The 20,325-nt window shown below is 40.0% G+C and overlaps 1 protein-coding gene across 1 annotated transcript; it reads left to right on the forward strand.

Moving 5' to 3' along the window:
* Nucleotides 1-1,327: 1,327 nt before the first annotated feature.
* On the forward strand, nt 1,328-20,321 carry VPS4B (vacuolar protein sorting 4 homolog B). The gene is made up of 11 exons (XM_048310637.1): nt 1,328-1,502; nt 4,214-4,325; nt 5,705-5,855; nt 7,132-7,199; nt 8,860-8,979; nt 9,224-9,380; nt 10,813-10,961; nt 11,132-11,213; nt 13,187-13,406; nt 16,074-16,211; nt 18,027-20,321. The coding sequence occupies exons 1-11, from the start codon at nt 1,476-1,478 to the stop codon at nt 18,126-18,128; spliced, it is 1,326 nt and encodes a 441-aa protein (XP_048166594.1). The 5' UTR covers nt 1,328-1,475; the 3' UTR covers nt 18,129-20,321.
* Nucleotides 20,322-20,325: the final 4 nt, after the last annotated feature.

Genomic DNA, 20,325 nt, shown 5'->3' on the forward strand with positions numbered 1-20,325 from the left:
CTTCATAATGGTATAATCTACCATGAAAGAGTAAAAGGAATAGGTTTGCCTCATCCTTTGAAGATGGAATAAGAAAGAAAGAGATGTACATGATTTAACCCACAGTTTTCTTGAGCACTTCCTACCATCGATGCTACACTTGAATCCTGATGAGCACACAGCTGTAAGGTTCCTTTAGAAATAAATCATCATCTCTCCTTTCGCTTTGGCCAATTCCAGTTGTCTTTTGTGGCAAATTCTCTTTACCATCTCATTTCCCAAAGCCTGATTACAAGACTTAATCTTTCCTACATCATATCTTTACACATTTGCAGTCAAGCCAAGGAGAATAGCTGTTACTGACCATATCTAAAAATCAACCAAAGCATCCTCAACATGTGAGGACACTCACCAAAATAAACTGCCAACCAGATGACTTAATGAAGAGATTACCACAACATTCCCTGGTACAGGGGGAACTGTGGATATGCCTTTTTCCCTCTGCCCAGAACAGCCTACTGACAGTATTAAAAAAGTTCAGTGGACTTTTATTACAAAATAAAATCAAGAATGTTACACTGGAATTATTAAGTCAAACCCGCACTGTGGTAACTTGGAGGTACTTGGAAGAATGGGGTTTATTATAGTTAATTATCCCAGATACTTCTTTTTTTTTTGCCATAAAGGAATTAAAGTACCAGAGGGGAAGATACGGCACGCACTTAGCAGACATCCCCACACGCCTACAGCAAGCTGGCTTTCCAGAAGTGGTTTGTAATTGGTTGTGTGTTGAGTCACTTCCTCCTCCCCACTCTGTGAGCATCGCACGTCACCTGATCTTCATTACTAACCCATAGGTGAGTGACACTTGCTCATGACTGCGTCAGAATTGATTAAACAGGTTTGGGCCTGTTTAGTCTGGACAAGAGAGGACTGAGAGAGGATCTTATTTAATGCATATAAATATCTCCAAGGCGGGTGCCAAGAGGATGGTGCCAGACTCTTTTTGGTCGTGCCCCGCGACAGGATGGAGAGCAGCAGCTCTAAACCAAAACCCAAGTAGTCCCACCTCAACATGAGGAAAAACTTCTTTACGTTGAGGGTGGCAGAGCACCGGGACAGGCTGCCCAGGGAGGTCGTGGAATCTCCTCTGGAGAGATTCCAAACCGAACCTGGGTGCGTTCCTGTGTCACCTGCTCCAGGTGACGCTGCCTTGGCAGTGGGGTGGGACTGAGTGATCTCCAAGATCCCTCCCAAGCCCAAACACCCTATCGGCGAGCGCTGGCCCGGGGAGCACCCGCGGCCGGAGGCGGGCCGGGCGCTCGGGGCGTGCCCGGAAGCGGAGGCGGAAGCGGCGCTGGGCGCTCGCTGCGGAAGCGGCGCGGAGGCCGCGGTTTCGGTTCTGCGGGCGACGGGGCAGGGGCGCTGCGCCACCGGCAGCCGGGCCCGCTCCCCGCTCCGCTCTCCTCCCGCTCCCTCCCCTCCGCCGCGCCGCCATGGCGGCCAACACCGGCAACCTGCAGGTAGAGGGACGCCGGGCCTGCCCGGGGCGGGGCGGACCCGGCAAGCGGCGGCGGGCGGGGGGCGGTGCCAGGAAGGAGCGCGGCCGGGGGTGTCCCGGGCCGGGGCTGCGGGCGGAGCCGGGGAACAGGGACGCCTCCTGCTCAGCGGGCCGGGGGCGCCGCCGGGAGCGCCGCGGCAGCCGCAGCCAAGGAGCGTAGGGGCACTCGGCTTGGGGTGGCAGAGCCCTGCGGGTTAGCCCTCACCGCGCCGGGCGCTGAAACCCTGGGAAGGGGGTCCCTGGGAAGGGGGTCCCTGGGGGCAGCAGCCTGCGGGACGCGGGCAGCGGGGCCTGGTGTCCGCCCGGGAAGGGCTGTTGCCTCTTGTGGCCTGAACGCGTGGTTTGGCTTGTGTTGCCTGTAAGCTGCTGGTGGCTGTAGGAAGCCCTTGCCTGCTCTGCTGTTCCGCTTGTTTTAACCCTCGGTGGGGCTGCGTAATCGGTTCTGCGGCTGGCCAGCAAAACAGATCCCGAAGTGAAATAAGTGCGTTCCAAACAGTCCTGTTTTCGGCTCTTTGAACCACGATCATTTCTGTATGCAGTGTTTACACTAGCAGTGTGATGTTTGCATTGGCAAAGCTAGAGATGTTACAGGATCTATAATAAGCAGGAGAAGAATGACACCTCTTTAAGCTGACATTCTTTCCTTGGGTGATGTTCATCAAACTATAAACCCATGGCCTGATAAAACATAGTTTGTGCCTCAGGGATAGTTAGAGCTGGTCATCTATGCCCTAGTTCTTACAACTTTCTAATAATGATTTTCTGTTTGATAGCAGTGATGTTCTTCACAGTAACAGGCTAAGATGCAGCCGATGTAATGAAGTATTAGAGCTGACAATCTAATAGCCAGGTAATAGTCTTTGGCTGTTTACAAAAAGAGAGCAAAACCAGGACATACGTGATGCAGACTTTTGCCTATTTCAGAGGAACAGGCAAAGATCACCTGCTAAAACTGTGAGAAAACAGTTCTGTTTCAGCACGTGATCTGTGCCATTTATTCTTTGGGATTAATGTCACGTGTATCACTGTCTTTGTTGTACTGGATCCAGGAATTATTGGGCTGCCCCGTGGTAATTAAAGTCGATGACAGGACTTAAGAACTTTAATATGAAAATAACTTTTTGGGGGGTTAATTTTTGCTCTGTTGCTAGATTTGAATGGTTCACAGAGGTGCGTAAGGGAATCAGCATAAAATGGGTGGCAAGGAGGCAGCTGTCAATTCACACCTGGGAAACTGCTTATCAGCTCCTGGCCTCTCCAAAAAGGAAAGACTTCGGTTCTGTTCCAAAGAAACAGATGCTTGCTCCAACACCTGCCACAACAGAGACATAGAGTCTGTTTAATTGGTTCATTGTTTTTAAATACCTTTGATTTCAGGTATATCTGTTGAGATGATCTTTGCTTCCAAGGCAGCAACACAAAGCAGTAGAATGCAATATTTTGCTGTTTCTTTCATGGCTATTGTTCACTTGCTTTGTTCTGCCTGAAACACAGCACAGTGTCTAGATAGTGGCAAAAGTATCTGTACTGGAATGCCTAATGGAAACTCCTTGCTGCAGTTCAAGCTCTCAACCCTGCTCCCTGACATTACACAATCATCTTGGGCATACTAACAATGCTTAGGAAAAGGAACCACATGAGAAAAAAATAGGTGAGGGACTACAGAATATTTAGTTGGTGTTGGTTAACTGTGGCTGATTTTCTAACTTGCATGAACCAGTGGTCAAAATGACAGTTTTAATTGTCTTGAAGTAGTATGGGCATTCCAAGGAGGAAAGTGTAATAAAAAGTAATAAGCACTTCAGAGCAACGGAATAGCTGTGATACCAATAAATCCACAGGGCAGTGTGTGCAATGCAGTGGCTTAGACCACAGTCAGATTTGTTTGAAACTAGCTGAACGAATAAATTAAAAATCCATTCGTAGCTTCTCATAGAACTTTTTGATGCTCGAGATTTGGGTATGGTCTCTGTTTGCAGGGGGGAGGGGGGGTTCTCCTCTCCCACTGGAGTGATAATTAGAGTTTCTCACTAGGATATCAAGAACCTAAATCCTTCTAGAGAAGCCAAGAAATTGTTCTTTGAAGATGTCTCCAAGCATAGATAGTGCTAGTTTCAGTGGTTGTAGTCAAGTACTTCCTGTATTGACTTTGCTGTTTACAAGGTTTACTGATGTCATCAGTCATAGAATCATAGAATTGTTTAGGTTGGATAAGATTGAATCCAACCATTAACCCAGCCACTATCAAGTGTATCACTAAACCATGCCCTAAACAGGACATCTGTACCATAGTTCAAAGTGTCTAGGTCTGTGATAAAAAAAACCCAAGCCTTATAATGGCTTTCCAGATCCTGCCATAATAAATGCAAGAGATTGGTAAGAAAAACTGCATAGACAAAATAGTATTAGTTCCAGCTTAGTACCCAGAAACTTGTTCTTCTCACTTGCATTTTTTTGTGTGCTAGTCAATTTCAGCAGTTTGTAAATCCTGCTGTTCATAAAAGGAAATACTGTGTCTTGTACAAAACCACCTAGGATAATCAATTGCCCCCAAATTTGGGGGGTGGGTAAATTTTGAAGAGCAGAAAAACTGGCCATCAAAGAACTGTAACAGCTTAAATGGTCTCTGATCATGGAAAATACACAGCAATTAATCATTTGTTTGTATTACAGAAAGCAATAGACCTTGCTACCAAGGCAGCACAAGAAGATAAAGCAGGAAACTATGAGGAAGCCTTCCGCTTGTACCAACATGCTGTGCAGTATTTTCTCCATGTTGTTAAATGTAAGTGGGATGTATTGGATGATTACGTAGAGTTTCGTCGTCAGATTGCTCAAGAGTATTCTCTTATGTTGACAGCAGTATTTAAATTTCTGCTCTCATCAACAGATGATACTTGCTAATTGTAGTTTGACTGAGGTCATATATTTTGCAGCTTTTGCCTTTACTGTGTTGTGTGCTTGCTCCATTCTTTTAAGAAATCAGATTATTTTTTACTTGTGTTTTGTTTTAGGTTTTTTTAAGACAGGAGGCAGATGTTTGCTGTCTCTCCTCTGGACTTTTGTAGCAGTGTTTCAAGCTGGCCACTGCACGAGGAAATACGACAATAAGTACAGGGATCCCTGTATTTCTGTTGTGCTGAAAACCATGTTACACATTAAGTCTTTGCTGTATCTGCAGTGTTTTTTGCTCCTTTAATTCATGCTGCTTGCCCTTCTACAGCCTCTCTGCTGGCATTTTTTGCTCCTTAATGTCATAGTCTTGCTGTTTATCTTGGCCAAGAAAATGTATGAGATGGACTTCTATGTAACAATTTTTCTTCGGTTTCCATATTCTCATTATTTTACACCTTTTCACAGTTCTGTGTACCTTTTGTGTCACATTCAGTGTTTGTATGCAAGGAGTGGGCTTTCTTAATGTAGGTACAGCCCTTATGTAAGTGGGCTGGGTTGCTTGCCTGACGAAAGTATACTTACAGATCTTCATGATTTGAAAAAAATACTGTTTTCTCTACGGTCCTTTATTATTAGGATAATCTGTGTTTATCACTTCCTGTCCATTTAAATCTTACAGAATATCACTTTCTGTGCTTTTAACAATACTGATGTACTTTTGGAAACTTAGCACGTAAACCTGACATGTTAAATTTTGACTGTTGATTTGAAATACTATAATAGTGATTATGAGAACAGTGTGGCTGTTGAAACACACCTAGTTCTTTCAAATGTTTTATGTAATGTTTCTTTATCTTTTAAAATTAACGGCCTATGGAAGAATCAAGTATGCTTCTAAATAAAAAATTGCCTAGCGCAAGCAGCTTCTAGATTAGCTATTTTAGCAAAGGAGTTATTAAGGCAATGTCTAGCAGCTTGAAAGGCTGACAGAAAAGCTTCCAATGCTGTTGTCCTTAATCCTCTTAGAGTCAAATTTTAAGCCAAGGCAATGTTCAGGTGAATATTTGATCACTGTTACACGATGACATCCTTTTGGTCAGTTCTTTCCAAGGTATAGTGGAAAAATGAGTAGTTGAGATGTTTGGTTATGTGGTGAGCCCTGAGAGAGGTATGTTGATAAGAGATAAAGAAGACAGATTTTTAGTCTTGTTTTTTGATTGATGCACATGTGTTTTGCTGTTAACAAATTGTTTCTCTTCAAACTCTTAGATGAAGCACAGGGTGATAAAGCAAAACGAAGCATTAGAGCAAAATGTACAGAATACTTGGACCGAGCAGAAAAGCTGAAAGAATATCTGAAAAAGAGAGAAAAAACTGCACCAAAACCAGTTAAAGAGTCTGGTCCTGCTGAAGGAAAAGGGTATGTTTTTGGAGAAGGTAAAGCAAAATACGTCCTGAACTCAGCTTATTCGAAACTTCAACTATTCAAAGATCATTTTAACTTATGTTTCTGAAATGCTTCACATGACTTCTAATTCTGAAATACAGTGGGTTAATAAAAATAACATGAATTACCATCAAAGCATTTCTGTGCTTGTTTACTAAGATGTGAACATTTGCAAAGGAAATTCACTGAAGAATGAAAGTTGCTTCAGACTAACAGCTGAATCCAGTGATTATTGGATTTAATGGCAATGAGCCTGATGACCTTTAAAGTTTTTCTGTGTTTAAATACCTACTAACTAGAAAATAATTTCAGACTGATGACTGCTGGGGTTACTGAGTTTGATCTGTCTCACACTTGATAAGAGATGAAAAGCCCTATGTAGGATAAAGTTCTGTAAGGTGGACTGAATCCCTCTAATGTATTGGCTGCTGCCTGGTCTCTCCGCTGCTTCCCTTCTCTTAGATTTGTTTCTCACTTTGCATATCAGAAAGTTGAACAAGTAGAGCCACCCAAACAAGCCCAGCCTGTTTTGCATTTGCTACTGCTTTTATAGAGATAGGAGGGAGGAAGGATTCAGGATGATACCTTCTGGTGGGACTGCCATTTTTAGGAGTCCTGAATAGCTAAAGTTCTCAGTTGTCTTTTAAAACTTTACCTGATTTTCAGTCTTTTTCATTGTTTGCTCATCTCATCAGTTTTATTTTTTGACATGTACCATGTTCTGCTTATTTATAATGGAAGAAAATGGTAATACCACCCAGGCTACGTGTATTTTTATGACCTCCACTCCAGTTGTTCACTATCTAGTCTCTCTTCCTTCTTTAACTTCCAGCTTTCTTTGCTCTGGTAAGACGAGAGTTTCATAGTACTAGATGGAATTAGCCAAGTCCTGTTGCAAGTCCAGATAGAGGACAAGTGCCAGTGTCTACAAACAAACCATTCTAGCACCTCTGTGTTGCTGGATATAAGGGCTGTGTTTCCTAAAGTCTGGCTCAAAGCACGTAGAAGTGCTAAGAGGTCTCAGACCCATAAGAGGAAGTTGAAATTGCAAAGGAGGGTGAGTTGGAACAAAATCATAGAAAAGTGTACTTCTGCTTTTCTACAATCATGTAAACCTGTAGAGGTCTGAAAGCATCTCAATGTTTCTTTGATTCCTCAGCCTGGTGGGTTTTCTGCTTTTTGCATTCTGATTTTTATCGTAAGACAGAAGTCTCCCTTACTATATTTCAACATTTTGTCTCCAAATCAGGAATGACAGTGATGGGGAAGGGGAATCAGAGGACCCTGAAAAAAAGAAGCTACAGAATCAACTTCAAGGTAATTTGAAGCATCCTTTTCTTTAAATAGTGGTGACTTCAGTCAAGCAAGTTCCTATATTTTTGCCATCTAAATTTTATGGATTAACTTAATGTCTGTAAGTGGCTCAACTAGTATGTAATCTTTACAGGCAAAAGCATAGTCTTTATGGAAGTAAATGGACTTATGTGCCATGAACTTACACAGTGACCATATTGAAATGTATCTCCTGCGCCCTGTGCTTCATGTTAAAATTGTATCACCTATCAAGCTAGCATTTTCCAACAGAAGTTGCAAAATCCCAGGTAGCTATTGGCTAAACTGAGTAGTTTTTACTCTGAAGTGCACTGTGCACTAGTGTGTTGCCTAGAGGCTAAGGAAATGATGATACAAATACTTAGTGTAAGCAGGACTGTTTTCACAAAAAAGACTTGTATTCACATTTACAAGTGAAAAACATGGATTCTTGCCCATTTATAGTAACAGGTAGCATTTTCTCATATGCAGTGATAATGCTCTCCCAGTTCAGTAGCATAGTTTGGGTTTTTGAATTCAAATACAGAACACAGTCAGTGAAGCAACATGTAGCAGCTACCAGCAGTTGTGTATGCAGTAAAAAGGAGGCTTTTTAGATATTTATTTCCCTTTAATAATGAAGAACTGTTCAGAACTTCGTTACCAGAAGGTGCTTATGGATCTGAAGAAACCTCATAGTTCTCCTGTTTTCGACTGTAACAAAGATCAAATGCATTTACCAGATCTTGTACCTGTGTAATTTCAGGAGCTGTCATATCTCAGTTGGAAACTGTACTGCGCTTTTTCTACTTCTCTGCACATTTATTTAATCCTGTGCACAGTTATAAGGGACAGTGTTCTGGTTTTTAAAACTGGCAGAAAATTGATGAATATTGAACTCCTATCCTGTCTCTCACTATAAAGACTTTGTTTCTTCTCACACGAATCTGATCTCAGATAGCAGAAGTAGTGGCTAGGATTACAAGATTTAATACTCAATTACTAGCTGAGTTCCAAGCTTCCAAATCTACAAGTAGTTGAGACTAAATTTTTAGCATGTCAGACTAACCAATCTGAAGCGAAGGCTAAATTGCAGCTCAGCTGGCTGAACTCATTGATTGAGGGAGATGAGACTTGGTGCTAAACTTTGAGAGAATGTGCCTTGACTAAGAAAATACTTCTGCAGCTAAGGAGGATCCGTATAACCTTTCTGATGCTTTCAGCCCTACCTGTCACACCTCTTTCCTGTTAGATGATCCGTTTGTTTGCTGCACATCTGGAGATACCCAACAAGTTACTTCATCTGCTGGAAAATCTTTAAAAATCCTGAGTTAGTGCAGCTAGCTCATTGTTTAAAATGAAATTTTTAGGTTTTTGGGAAGTGCAGTGGTGATTTAGTGAAGAGATGGTGCCAGGACTTCTACTAACTCAGGAATATTCTGGTTATCCAAGATTTATTGTGGTATATCAGTGTGACAGATTTCTGTGAAAATAACATCCATTTGACTAACAGAGTTCAGTGTTTCTATCATCTTAGAAATGCCTTGTTTTTATTCAGGATAGACATGGGCATAGATTTTTTTTTCTTTTTTTTTTCACCAAATGGAATTTGTTGTCATTGTGGAAAGATATGTACATCACTAACTTAGACAATCTTTTCTTACAGGAGCAATTGTTATGGAGCGACCAAATGTCAAATGGAGTGATGTTGCTGGCCTTGAAGGTGCCAAAGAAGCACTTAAAGAAGCAGTCATCCTGCCCATTAAATTTCCACACCTGTTTACAGGTCAGGATTACAGCATTTATTTACCATTGGCCAGTCAGGACTGACACTGGGGCCTGTGAAGTGTGTTGTGTCCATGTATCACAAACTCAAGCCGAGCTCTTAACAAAGAGATTGGGATCCATCTGACGGAAGTTTCATGGGTAGATGCGGAAAACCTCCGAGCGAGCACCTTAGGGGAGCATAATCAAAAAATAGGTTCAGTTGTTCTACACTATTTTGAAAACTGCTGGTTTCTCTCTTGCAGGCAAGAGAACACCCTGGAGAGGAATTCTTCTATTTGGACCACCAGGAACAGGAAAGTCTTATTTAGCAAAAGCTGTGGCAACAGAAGCAAACAACTCTACCTTCTTCTCAGTATCTTCATCTGACCTTGTCTCAAAGTGGTTAGGTGAAAGTGAAAAGTAAGTTGGAGTTGCCAGAGGTCCAGGAAAACATTGTGAATAAGAAAGTAATACAGAGTGAGATAAGTTGCTGTAAAGAATTTGAGGGAATAGTCTTGTCTTTTAAAAAACAAACTACAGGTCTTTCTGTGCTTCATGCTGCAGTGCCATATAAAGATACCATTATGTGCTGCATTTTGAGAAACTCTCTTGTGTGCTCAAGATAGATTTTGGGAGCACCACAGAGCTCATTTCCCTTCTGAATTCAGCTGTGATTGTACACTGTATCAGTCTGAAGTGCTGAGTTAATTGCTTCTTGGCATCTCCCCAGCAGCTATGTGGCATTTCTTTGTCCATGCAGAGGTGGGTTTTTACTTCATCCCAATTTCAAACAAAATCTGAAAGAAGTAAGAGACTTGCAAAGATAGGTTGAAGGACAGAAGCAGCCATGAAAGGAAATTTTGTGGGTCCCTATGCTAAGTCTTCATTTGTCACTATGTGATATGTGAAGAACACCAGGAAACCAGAAGACCAGGAGTGACATGTTGGTTGCAGTCTAGAAGTCCAGGAATTTGTCCATTTAGTCTTCCAAAAGAGATTTCTTGAATTAATCAAAAGCTCTGGTTCTATAGGGGAAAGGATTTTCATATACTGATAAGCATACTTGTCACAACCATGCTTTAATAGTTTGAAGTGTGGGACAACTGAGCAACGCTATTTAAAGTTGATAGAATGGGGAAGAAAGGCTGTTAGATAAAGTGTTTGAACTGAGTTATTTTTTTCCCCAGAAAGCTGGAAACCTTAAGCTGCTTCTTTTCTATTGCAAAAGGAATACAGAACTGGCTTGGCATTAGATTTTATGTTTGACTTTATTTGAGATTATTGCCTGAGATTTAGTGCTGTAATATGAAGAATTTCCCAGCATAGTCGTATTTTTTTTAACCTAGTAAAATGTGTTCATGAGAGATGGCTAGAAGTATTCTGGGGTTTGTTTTAGGTTGTTTTGTTTGTTTGTTTTGCAAACCAATGCTTCTTGTCATATAAAAATTATTTAGTAAATAAAGTTGTGTAAAGTAAATATACATGTTACATCTTACAAAATCTCTAGAATTAATTTAAGTTAGAAATGTTAAGAGAAAGATTCAAAAGAAAAAGGCTTTCTAGAGTGGTGGTTTTGTATAGTCCAGGCTGTCATGTAGAAGTGTAAACTGAAAAAGGGCTTTATCTTGAAAAGTCATGCCTGGAGCACTCTTAATTTTTTTCTCATTATGCTGGGCTCTCTCATTCTAATTCTGAGTCTTGGAGCTGGAAGAATGTTGTGTCTTTGAGTAGCTTTATGTTAATGCACCTTTTTTCTTTCTTTCTCTAAAGGAAATGACTGTATCACAATCTCAAGTTACGTGTTTCTGCTGTTGTAATTATTAATATAGCTAAAGCTGTTTCCTTCTTTAAGATTAGTGAAAAACTTGTTCCAGCTTGCCAGAGAAAACAAACCTTCTATCATCTTCATTGATGAGATAGATTCCCTGTGCGGGTCAAGAAGTGAAAATGAAAGTGAGGCTGCTAGACGGATAAAAACAGAATTTCTAGTCCAGATGCAAGGTAAGTTTATTTGGTTTTCAGAATCAGACAGAGAAATTAAGATCTGTATTTTTAAGTGTAGCTTGTAGGAGAACACTAAAAATACATTCCACCCCACTAAATTTTGATGATTTTTTAAAACAGTCTCTGTTCATCATCTAAACAAGGAAATTATTTCTGCCTTGATATAGGGGTTGGTGTTGACAATGAAGGAATCTTGGTCTTAGGAGCAACAAACATACCCTGGGTTTTGGATTCTGCTATCAGGAGAAGGTATGATGGCATTTTTTTCATGGTGTGAAATTCTCAACTGGTGTGAGCCTTCGGCCAGAGAGTACTCGAGGTGTTCATCCAGCTCATATTTGCAGACATGGTTAATGTTCTGCGACTCAATTCCATGAGGTGCACTTAGCCCAACTAATAGCCCCTTGCCCCTTTAGAGAGGTAGGTTTTTCACTCTTACATTGGCCCTGTAGTTTATCTGATTTCTTGGCTAGATGATTATGCTTGAAGAAACAGAGTTTTGTGCTTGCTTGTTAGTTTTCTGGTGGACTTGGGGGACAAGTTAGAAAATACACACCTCAGAAGGACAAGAGGGGGTAGAGCTTTTCTTTTCAGCTGCAAACAAACTGGTGAGTAGCTTGAGTTCTTTCGTGGAAGTGTAACCTTACACAGAAACACCATGTTTTTCTCCTGGTCAGGGGTAACTTGTGATTTTTACCCACTGTTTTGCAGATAAAGGACTTTTGCAGATACAGGACTGCCTGTACCTGATTAGTTGGATCTTTCTCTGAGCTGCAGAGCAAGCAGAGGACACATACAGTTATGTGACAAATAGGATTATGTTGTGATGAGGACACAGCTTGGATAATGGCCATTTTTGTAGGCTAAAAATCATTGGTTTTTTGTGACTGACAGTGTTTTTTATTTATAAACTTAATTGAAACTGACCATACTTCAATTTGATTTGGGGTTGGACCAGGTGACCTCCAGATGTCACTTCCCATCTGTATGACTCTAGTGTTGTATGAGCCAGATATAGAGGTGAAGGTGTTGCTGAAAATTTCAAGTCACTCTTGAAATTCCATCTTTGAATTTCCAGCTTTGGTTGGGATCCACAGTAAAAGACAAACATGGACCTGATGGAGTGGGTCCAAAAGGGGGCCATGAGAGTGATCAGAATATCTTTCCTCTGAAGGCAGGCTATAAGAGTAGGGGCTGTTCATCCTGGAGAAGAGAAGGATCCAGAGAGACCTTATTGTGGCCTTTCAATCTATAAAGGGAGCTTAGTAGAAAGATGGAAAGATGTTCCTTGTTTTTTTTTTCCCAGGCTTGTAATGCCAGGACAAGGGGCAGTTGTTCAAACTGGAAGGAGATGGGTTTAGGTTGCCCAGAGAAGTTGTGGATGTCCCATCACTGGAAGTGTTCAAGGCCAGGTTGGATGGGGCTTTGAGTAAGCTGGTCTAGGGGAAGGTGTCCCTGCTTGTGGCAGGGAGGTTGGAACTAGATGATCTTCAAGGTCACTCTCAACCCAAACCATTTTCTCATTCTCGGCAACATGAAAGAGAAATTCCCTAGCTCTTGTCCACAAGACTTAAAGGAATTTTTGTACAACAATGGCTGTAATAAAATTAATTTTTCATGGATTTGGGCCACTTTGTCATGTCTATCAGGTTAATTGTGTTCAGCAGAATTTGGAGTTGCTCTTACTTTGTGTGTGGGAGGTAATCTCCACTCTGAGAACAGATGCAGCTTCAAAGGAGGAACTGCAGTTACCAATGTTTTCTTGAGAATTACTTCAAATTTACTTCCATCTATGGTGTTTTCTTAATTTAGTTGGAGACCGTGGAAAGTTGTTGCATAAACTTGTTATCAGGCAGTTCTTTCTTTGAGTGTGAAATCTGTTCAAATACACTTCAAGACTTAAAGATTCCTTCCTCTCAGTTTTTTCTTTTTAGACTCAAACTCTGCTGGAAAAACATCTGAGGAGAAGGGTTTTGTAATGTAAAGGAAGCAGTTGCTATATTCTGGATGTTAGCTTATGCTAACTGAAGTATTATTTATGAGAATAGGTTGCCGAATATTTGCCTCAGATTTTTTTTTTTTAAAGGTTTGTTATACTGAAACTGCTTCTTTCTAATACTGTTAGGATCAAACTATATACTCATTTGCATGAGCTCTTTCCAGTGTGCACCTGCATGAGCTGGCATCTTGGGAACACTTTGGTTTTTTGTTTTTTAAACCAGGTTTGAGAAGCGTATTTATATTTCTTTACCTGAAGACCATGCCAGGGCTGCAATGTTCAAGCTTCACCTTGGGTCAACTCCAAATGACCTAAAAGAATCAGATTTTCGAGAGCTTGGGAAGAAAACTGAGCGCTATTCTGGCGCAGATATAAGCATCATTGTCCGTGATGCACTGATGCAGCCTGTTAGAAAAGTGCAATCAGCAACTCACTTTAAAAAAGTAAGTAGGAATTAAATTTTTTCAAGTTATTTCATCTATAAGAACAGTCTTAATTTGAAAATTCCTTGCAAATAAACTGAATTTGGTTTGAGGTAATACTGCATGCTTATGAATGTCCCTTTTATTGACTGGGGAGAACTGTTCTTCCTTTCCCCATAGGCCCCTAGGTCCTGCTGTAAGTCTGGTGGACCTGATTTCTGAATATTCATGCTCTGACTCTTAATGTCTCTAGAGTGTGTTAAAAAGCATTCAGTTTGCAGTTTGACTGAAATGGCAGTGTTACAGAAGTGCCCTTTTTCTATTTCAATTTAAGTGGTTCTTAACATGTTGGAAAAAAAAATAAATGTATCCCTCATCCACTTGAGAACAGATGGATTATGCTTAAGCACATTCTGTTTACTTGGCGTATTTTTGAAACTGAAAAAATTAGGGTTCTTGTAGAGTCCTGGTAGAAACATTGAGTCGGTGTTACTTGTGACAATAGTGAAGATGCAACAAAACCGAGCGAAGTCTGTGTTTCATTTACACTGCTGCAATGTAAAAACCACTTTACTTTTATATAGGTGCACACCAAAGAGCCTATTTATATTGTTTGGCTTATCTCCCAGTTACCTCTACATGCTATGTACTGACTTAAACATTTCTTCACAATATTTGGATCTCAGAAACTTTATCTGAACAAGAACCAATTGGCACTCTTTACCACCAGTCTAAATCCATTAAATCTGGGAATGTCTTTCCCCTGGAAAATTTGCACAGATGCTTGTTCAGTTAAATTAATTGTTCCCTGTAAACTATTAAACTCTTAAATGAAAAATAAAAGATACTGATATAGTAATATCAATGGTTATAAAGAGAGGTTAAAATAGATACAAGTGTATCAGTTTAATAAAATTTTATTTTGCTGTGTAGCATATTTTAAAGTAGACCCAGACTAAAGGTAGTTTTTGTTAATATTTTTAGTGCAAAGTTTGATTTTTACAGAAATTCATGTGTCTTGGGTGAAGGTGGATCAGGATATTCTGCAGAGGTGCTAATTGCTGTAAAAGGAAGCTTTAATTTGTTGCTTTTCAAAAGAGTGGGTGCAGTAGGAAAAATTTTAGATCCTAAGCTGTTGAGTACCATGTATGTTGTGTTGGCAGCAGTTCTTTGTCATCTCAGTTACAATTACAATTTTTTTAGCAGTAGCTCAACCTGACATAAAAGGGTTAAGGGCCCTGAACCAAGCAGCTACACTCACTTTGAAGATAGGCTCTTTTTTTTCAATGTAGTTTCTTCAAGTGAACTCACTCAGCCTAAGATTCAAAGAGAAAGACACACTTAAATCCAGTATGGTCCAGAATATGAGAGGACAGTAAGTTTAACTTCTGGGGACAGCTCAGAGTAACAATCTGATGTAAACTGTATTTGTTGATAAATAAGCAGTTATTTTGATATATCAAGGATTTTTCAGATGCTTGCTTCCCTTAAGCCGTGATGTCTGAATTATTTATCTGTTGTCTTTAAGTGACAGGGACATTTCTGGCTAAAGGGCTATTAGCTTTTAGCATCTTGTTCAAATTTGGAACAATCTGAGGCATGTTTTCAGCTTGCCATGGAGCAATGAAATAACCTCAGTTGTCACAGTTTGCAGAACAACTTCAAAAGGACTTCTTGCATCTTACTTATTTTTGCTCAGGAAAAAAAAAAGGAAGGAAAAAACCCACAACTGCAATATTTTGAAGGCTCTGACATAAGCCAAGTTGATTCCACTTGTATTGTTAATGCTTTAATTGGATGTGATTTTGTTTTTATAAGCAAAATCTTAGAGTTATTATTTGCATTATAACAGACAGCTTGCCTCAGTTCAGCAGAGCTTTCCTCAGTTGTCAGTAATTAACTGTAAACTTTTCCTTGCCATACTGATAATGCAAGCCTGTCAGAGTGCATGTTGAATATTACAATCTGCTCTCCAGCATCTTGCTCTAAATGCAGTTTGGAATAGCAAATCCTGTTCTGTCCATAGCCAGTTAGTGTATTGTCCTTCAACCTCTGCATATGCTCCGAGTTGCCGGGGGTGTGTGGTGCTGCGGGTACCGGCGAGGGGAAGCAGTAGTCGGTGCCGGGCAGTGAGGAGTGTACTGCGGGAAGGGAGCAGACACGCCGCAGCTTTTTGGGGTCTGCCCGTCTGCCTGGGGCGGCAAGAGAGGCTGGTTTGTTCTCCCGCTAGGTGGCGCTGTGTCCCACGGAGCGCTGCTCGGGTGGTGCCGGGAAAGGCGCCGGGAGCTTGGGAACGCGGCGGGTCAGAGCGAAACGCTCTGGGAAGCTTTTAGAGAGCCGCTAACGAGTGACGAATGAACTCCTGAAGTGACCAGGGACCAGGAAGGGTGGTCTTCTCCAAGCAGATTTCCTGGCATGTCAATTTTCCACAGAAATCCTCACCCTTATGAGGACGTGGCTTCTGGGATTTGACCTGAAGTGAATTTAAGTATCTGGCTACATCTGCATGTTTTCAAGGTGAACAATACCAGTACACTTGTACAATTTCTCTTTCACAGGCCATGTCTTCCCAATGGGTAGGGCATCTGCATAAAATCAAGGAATGTTTTTGCTTAGGGTGCTGTTCAGCTTCTGGTTTCTGTCTTTAAAATAATAACTCCCCTAAACTGAGTGTTTTCTTATTTTTAGGTAAAAGGACCATCACTGCTTAATCCAAATACAATAGTAGATTTATTCACCCCCTGCTCTCCAGGTGATCCTGAAGCCATAGAAATGACATGGATGGAGGTCCCAAGTGATAAATTACTGGAGCCTAAAGTTTCCATGGTAGGTATTCTTTGTAGCATTTCTTTCTTGCCTTGCACAACTCTGAAAAGGCTTTAAGGTAAAGAGTCCTTTTCAGGACAATTGGATGAGATGTTTGTTTTCAGAAATGCTGGGCGTTCCAGATAACATTTGAATTCTCAACATACAGCACTGCAGTATGGCATGCTTATGAAAAAGACAGCTGTCTATCCCTGATAAGCATTTCTTATTCTTGTCTGCTGGCCTGCAGCTGCCGTCCTCTCATCCACAGACAGTATCTGGCTCTTCCACTGTTCTTTCACTTGGCTTTTATTCATTCAAAACCTTTAGGGTTCCTGCACCATGATACACTTTCTTCTCATCACTGTGGCATAAATACTGGGAAACAGAAAATTACATTCATTGTAAATTGGGGAGGGATGTGCTGTAGGTAAATATTGCCCATGAAATAGATACAAGTATGAAACCAAAATCTAAGAAGATTTTGGATGTAATGGTAGTTTTGGTTAAAATTCATCATAGGTGATACAGCTCTTTCTGCTGGTTTTTTTTTTGTGCATATTAAAATACTTGTTTTGGCCTAGGGAATAAAATATGTAAGACAGTTTTCAATTTTAGTTCACTGCTTAAGAAAAAAAATAATTGCTGGACACTCATTCTGTATTTTTCCCCAAGAGCAGCAGAAGAAAATTTTGAATTTAAGTACAAAGTTTGTGGGAAGCACTTCATAACAAATCTGCTGCTGTAGTTTCCTGTGTGCAAACAGTCCTGTAAGGAATGAAAGAAATCAATGCACTTCATGGGGATCACAGGCACTGCTTTGTAAACAGAACCATCACTGTATTTCAGAAAAGAATTTCCTGTGTGTATTTGCATACTGAGGAAGTAGAAAAGGATTTATGCAGGTGCAGGCATGCCCTAAAACTTCTCCCTGCATGGTCTGATTGGATTTTTAATCTTTCCTGGAATTAAAGACAGCAGTCCTAGTGTGCTTCTAATGGTACTTGGGCTCTGATATACTAAAGGCAGCTGTTTCAGTGTCCAAAATCAGTTCTTGTCCCTAAAAGATAAGGCTTTAGTTCTTTTTAAGCAGGGTGCCTCTAGTCTGATGAGACAAATACCACATGTAGAAAATCATTATACTAACTTTCGGATTTACCCATAATTTTATAGTAATATGAGGTGTTGGGCATCTACTTTCTTCAGTTGCCCTTGGCTAGGAATTGATTCTTTTTAGGAATTCTTAGGAATTTTCTTTCCCCTTTTTATTCCCAGTGTATTTTAACTGCTGCTTTCAACTTCATAGACCTATGAATTATTTTCTAAACTCCCTTTCCTCACATCTGGATATTTATCTAGGAAATTGACTGAATTGAAGAGACCGAAATAATCAGTCATGAGCAGTAAAACTTTGCTAGAGATGAATCACAAACTACTGTTCTACATTGCTGGACTGTGAAGAGTACATGGGAACATCTGATTATTTTCCACTTAATCTGCTGTAGTTAATCACAGGTTGAAAACAGTAACTGACCAAAAAAAAAAAGGAAGTTCAGTTCTTTTCAAAAAAGGGATGAATAAAACTTGAATGGATGAGTGGCTTAAACCTAAACCTGAGGTTGTGGTTTTGTTACTGGAAAACTCACTTGCCGTTGTCTGTCTTCAAAGGGTTAAAATGCTGCCTCTGCGCAGAAGTGTTCAGGCTTACTTAAAGTTTTGTGTAAATAGGAACTTCTTAATGGTTTTTTTTTAATGCATATTTATCCTGGCAGCAAAATTGGTAGCAGTGGTCCTATAGTTGTTTCTGAAAACACTTGTTTGTTTTTGTTCTGACAGGCCGATATGCTCATGTCGCTCAGTAGCACAAAACCAACAGTTAATGAACAGGATCTGGAGAAGTTAAAGAAGTTTACAGAAGACTTTGGTCAGGAAGGCTAAACCAAAGATATGTGTGAAGTGTTAGAACTTTTTAAAGTATTCCTGTGTCTTTATTGATGGCAATTCAAATAAATGCCAATAAAATCACTCCCTTCTAACTTTGCAGAAGGAATAGAAGATACCTTTGCAAAGACCCTTAAGCTTTTATATTGTATTGTTTTCCTCAGATGTCTATTAAATGTCTTCTATTGAAAAATAATACAAAAATGCAATTTTAGGGTGAGACAGCAAAGTGATGTGGTAATGTCTAATAAATACTAGAAAGCTTTAAATTACTAGTTCTATTTTAGGTAGTATATTAGACCTGGATACCAGTGAGTTTTTAACTCCCAGTAAAGTCAAAAACCTTTTTAAGGGGTGGGAGAGAACATATTTGTCAGGTGTTTTCAGTATCAGTCAATCAGCATACATATTAATTGCTCTCATTTCATTTAGGAAAACACAACAAAATTTTCTAATCAAGCATACTGCAAGTGTGGGTTTGCTGTTAAAGTAAGAAAGAAGACACTGTGAGGATAAGACTACATGGGCCAGTACTTAGATTAAATATTGATGGACCTGTTATTTGGCTTTTTTCTGCTATGCTGTGTTAAAATTTTGCCTTAAACAGCAAGCTTTTGTTTTTAACTCTTTACTAGCTGGTACACACTGTCACTATGCAATTTAACAGAAGTTTGTTAAATGCAAGTAACTCAGAAGGTGTTTTGCTGGCTGTTCTGGGGGGGTTGTTTGGATTTATTTGTTGTTTTGGTTTTTAAAATCTGGATTCACTTCCTGCAGAAGTTTTGACTGAAGTTAGAAAAAAGCATTAGTAATACCCTGTAAGATCCCACGCATTGAGGCTGGCAAGGTATATGTAGTCTTTGGAGAATGTCTGGTAGGTATTTTGGGAAATAGCATACTTTCACATGTAAGGAGATTAGGACAGATGTTTAGCCACAGCCTTTCCAGGGATAAATTAACCCAGAATCCCACTGGTAACTGTAGCATATAGGTTACATCAATTTATTGCTTAAACTGTGAGAGAAGGCTGGCAGTTTAGTATAGAAGTAGCACTTCCATTGCTCTTTTCCTGCAGAACTGCAAATGGAGATGTGCCTGAATGTAACTTACAACACTACAGCATCAGCATTGAGTTTGTGCCTTGTAAGTTTGCACTGGCTGTAGATAGGAAACACCATTAGGATATGTAGAAATCTATCTTCCATTATCATTGTACAACTCTATCCTGCAAATGTTTTGTTTAACTTGCATTAAAAGAAATTTGCACATTTTAGGTGTGTATGTTCTATGTATATATGGACATATATGATCATCTTTTGATGGGGTTTGGTTTCTTTTATGTACTTATTTTGTGTACTTTATAAATCATAGGATGGGTGACATTTTCTGTACTTAAATGAAGTAAAATGTTGTAGTACAACATCAGTTATGTTATTTGAGTATTTCTTCAATGTTATGTTCAAGTTTTTACTGCTTTGTTATCTTCTTAGACTTTTGTTTCTGTGTTTAATAGCCAAACAAAATAGTTAAATATTCTTTGATCTGCAAGGTGCTGAGCTTTTTTTACTAACGTGATGAAAAATTTTTTCCAAGATCCTTCAGTTACACAGCTTTACCTTTGTCTTACATCAGAATGTGTAAATGTGAATCAGTGTGCTGCAAATCTTTCTGTCAGCTTTTGGGGGGATGGCAGGAGAGGGAGTGGGTGAGGGCAGGAATTCCAGTGTAGGTTCGGGCAACTATCTTAAAACTTAATCCTCATTGCAAAATCTCATTTGTAGTTTTCTCTTGTGAACACTTCAGAAGTGAGCCACATACTAGCATGGCTGTCGTTCAGAGGTTTGAAGCCACTGTCTGAAATGTTTGTCGCTTGACCTTTTTAAAAATGAGAGTCCTTGCTGCAATCTTGCAATCTTAAAATTCTCAGGAACGGGGTTTTTTTAGGTTTGGGGTTTTTTTCTTTTTCCTTTTTGTGGTAAGCTGATTTGTCCTATGGGCTTCCATATGCTTAACTGTGTAATCTTTTGTCTTTAATGAAAAAGAAAAATATACTGTATGTTTTAAATTTACATCTTGCTGCTTGCTCAGATGACATCTGTAACAGAACCTTTAATATTTGATGTTGAAAGTTGTTTCTAGAAATATATTCCAAATAAACTTTGCTGCTTAGAATTGCAGCTACAAGGGCAATTTT

The sequence above is a fragment of the Corvus hawaiiensis genome, chromosome 1, assembly GCF_020740725.1.
Source record: "Corvus hawaiiensis isolate bCorHaw1 chromosome 1, bCorHaw1.pri.cur, whole genome shotgun sequence".
In the NCBI taxonomy this organism is placed as follows: domain Eukaryota; kingdom Metazoa; phylum Chordata; class Aves; order Passeriformes; family Corvidae; genus Corvus; species Corvus hawaiiensis.

What these genes read in the sequence shown, in the direction of transcription:
- VPS4B (XM_048310637.1), top strand. Translation starts at nt 1,476, where the DNA reads ATGGCGGCCAACACCGGCAACCTGCAG. An exon ending in CCAACACCGGCAACCTGCAG is followed by an intron (nt 1,503 to 4,213) that starts GTAGAGGGACGC and finishes TTTGTATTACAG; the next exon opens with AAAGCAATAGACCTTGCTAC. An exon ending in TGGAGCCTAAAGTTTCCATG is followed by an intron (nt 16,212 to 18,026) that starts GTAGGTATTCTT and finishes TTGTTCTGACAG; the next exon opens with GCCGATATGCTCATGTCGCT.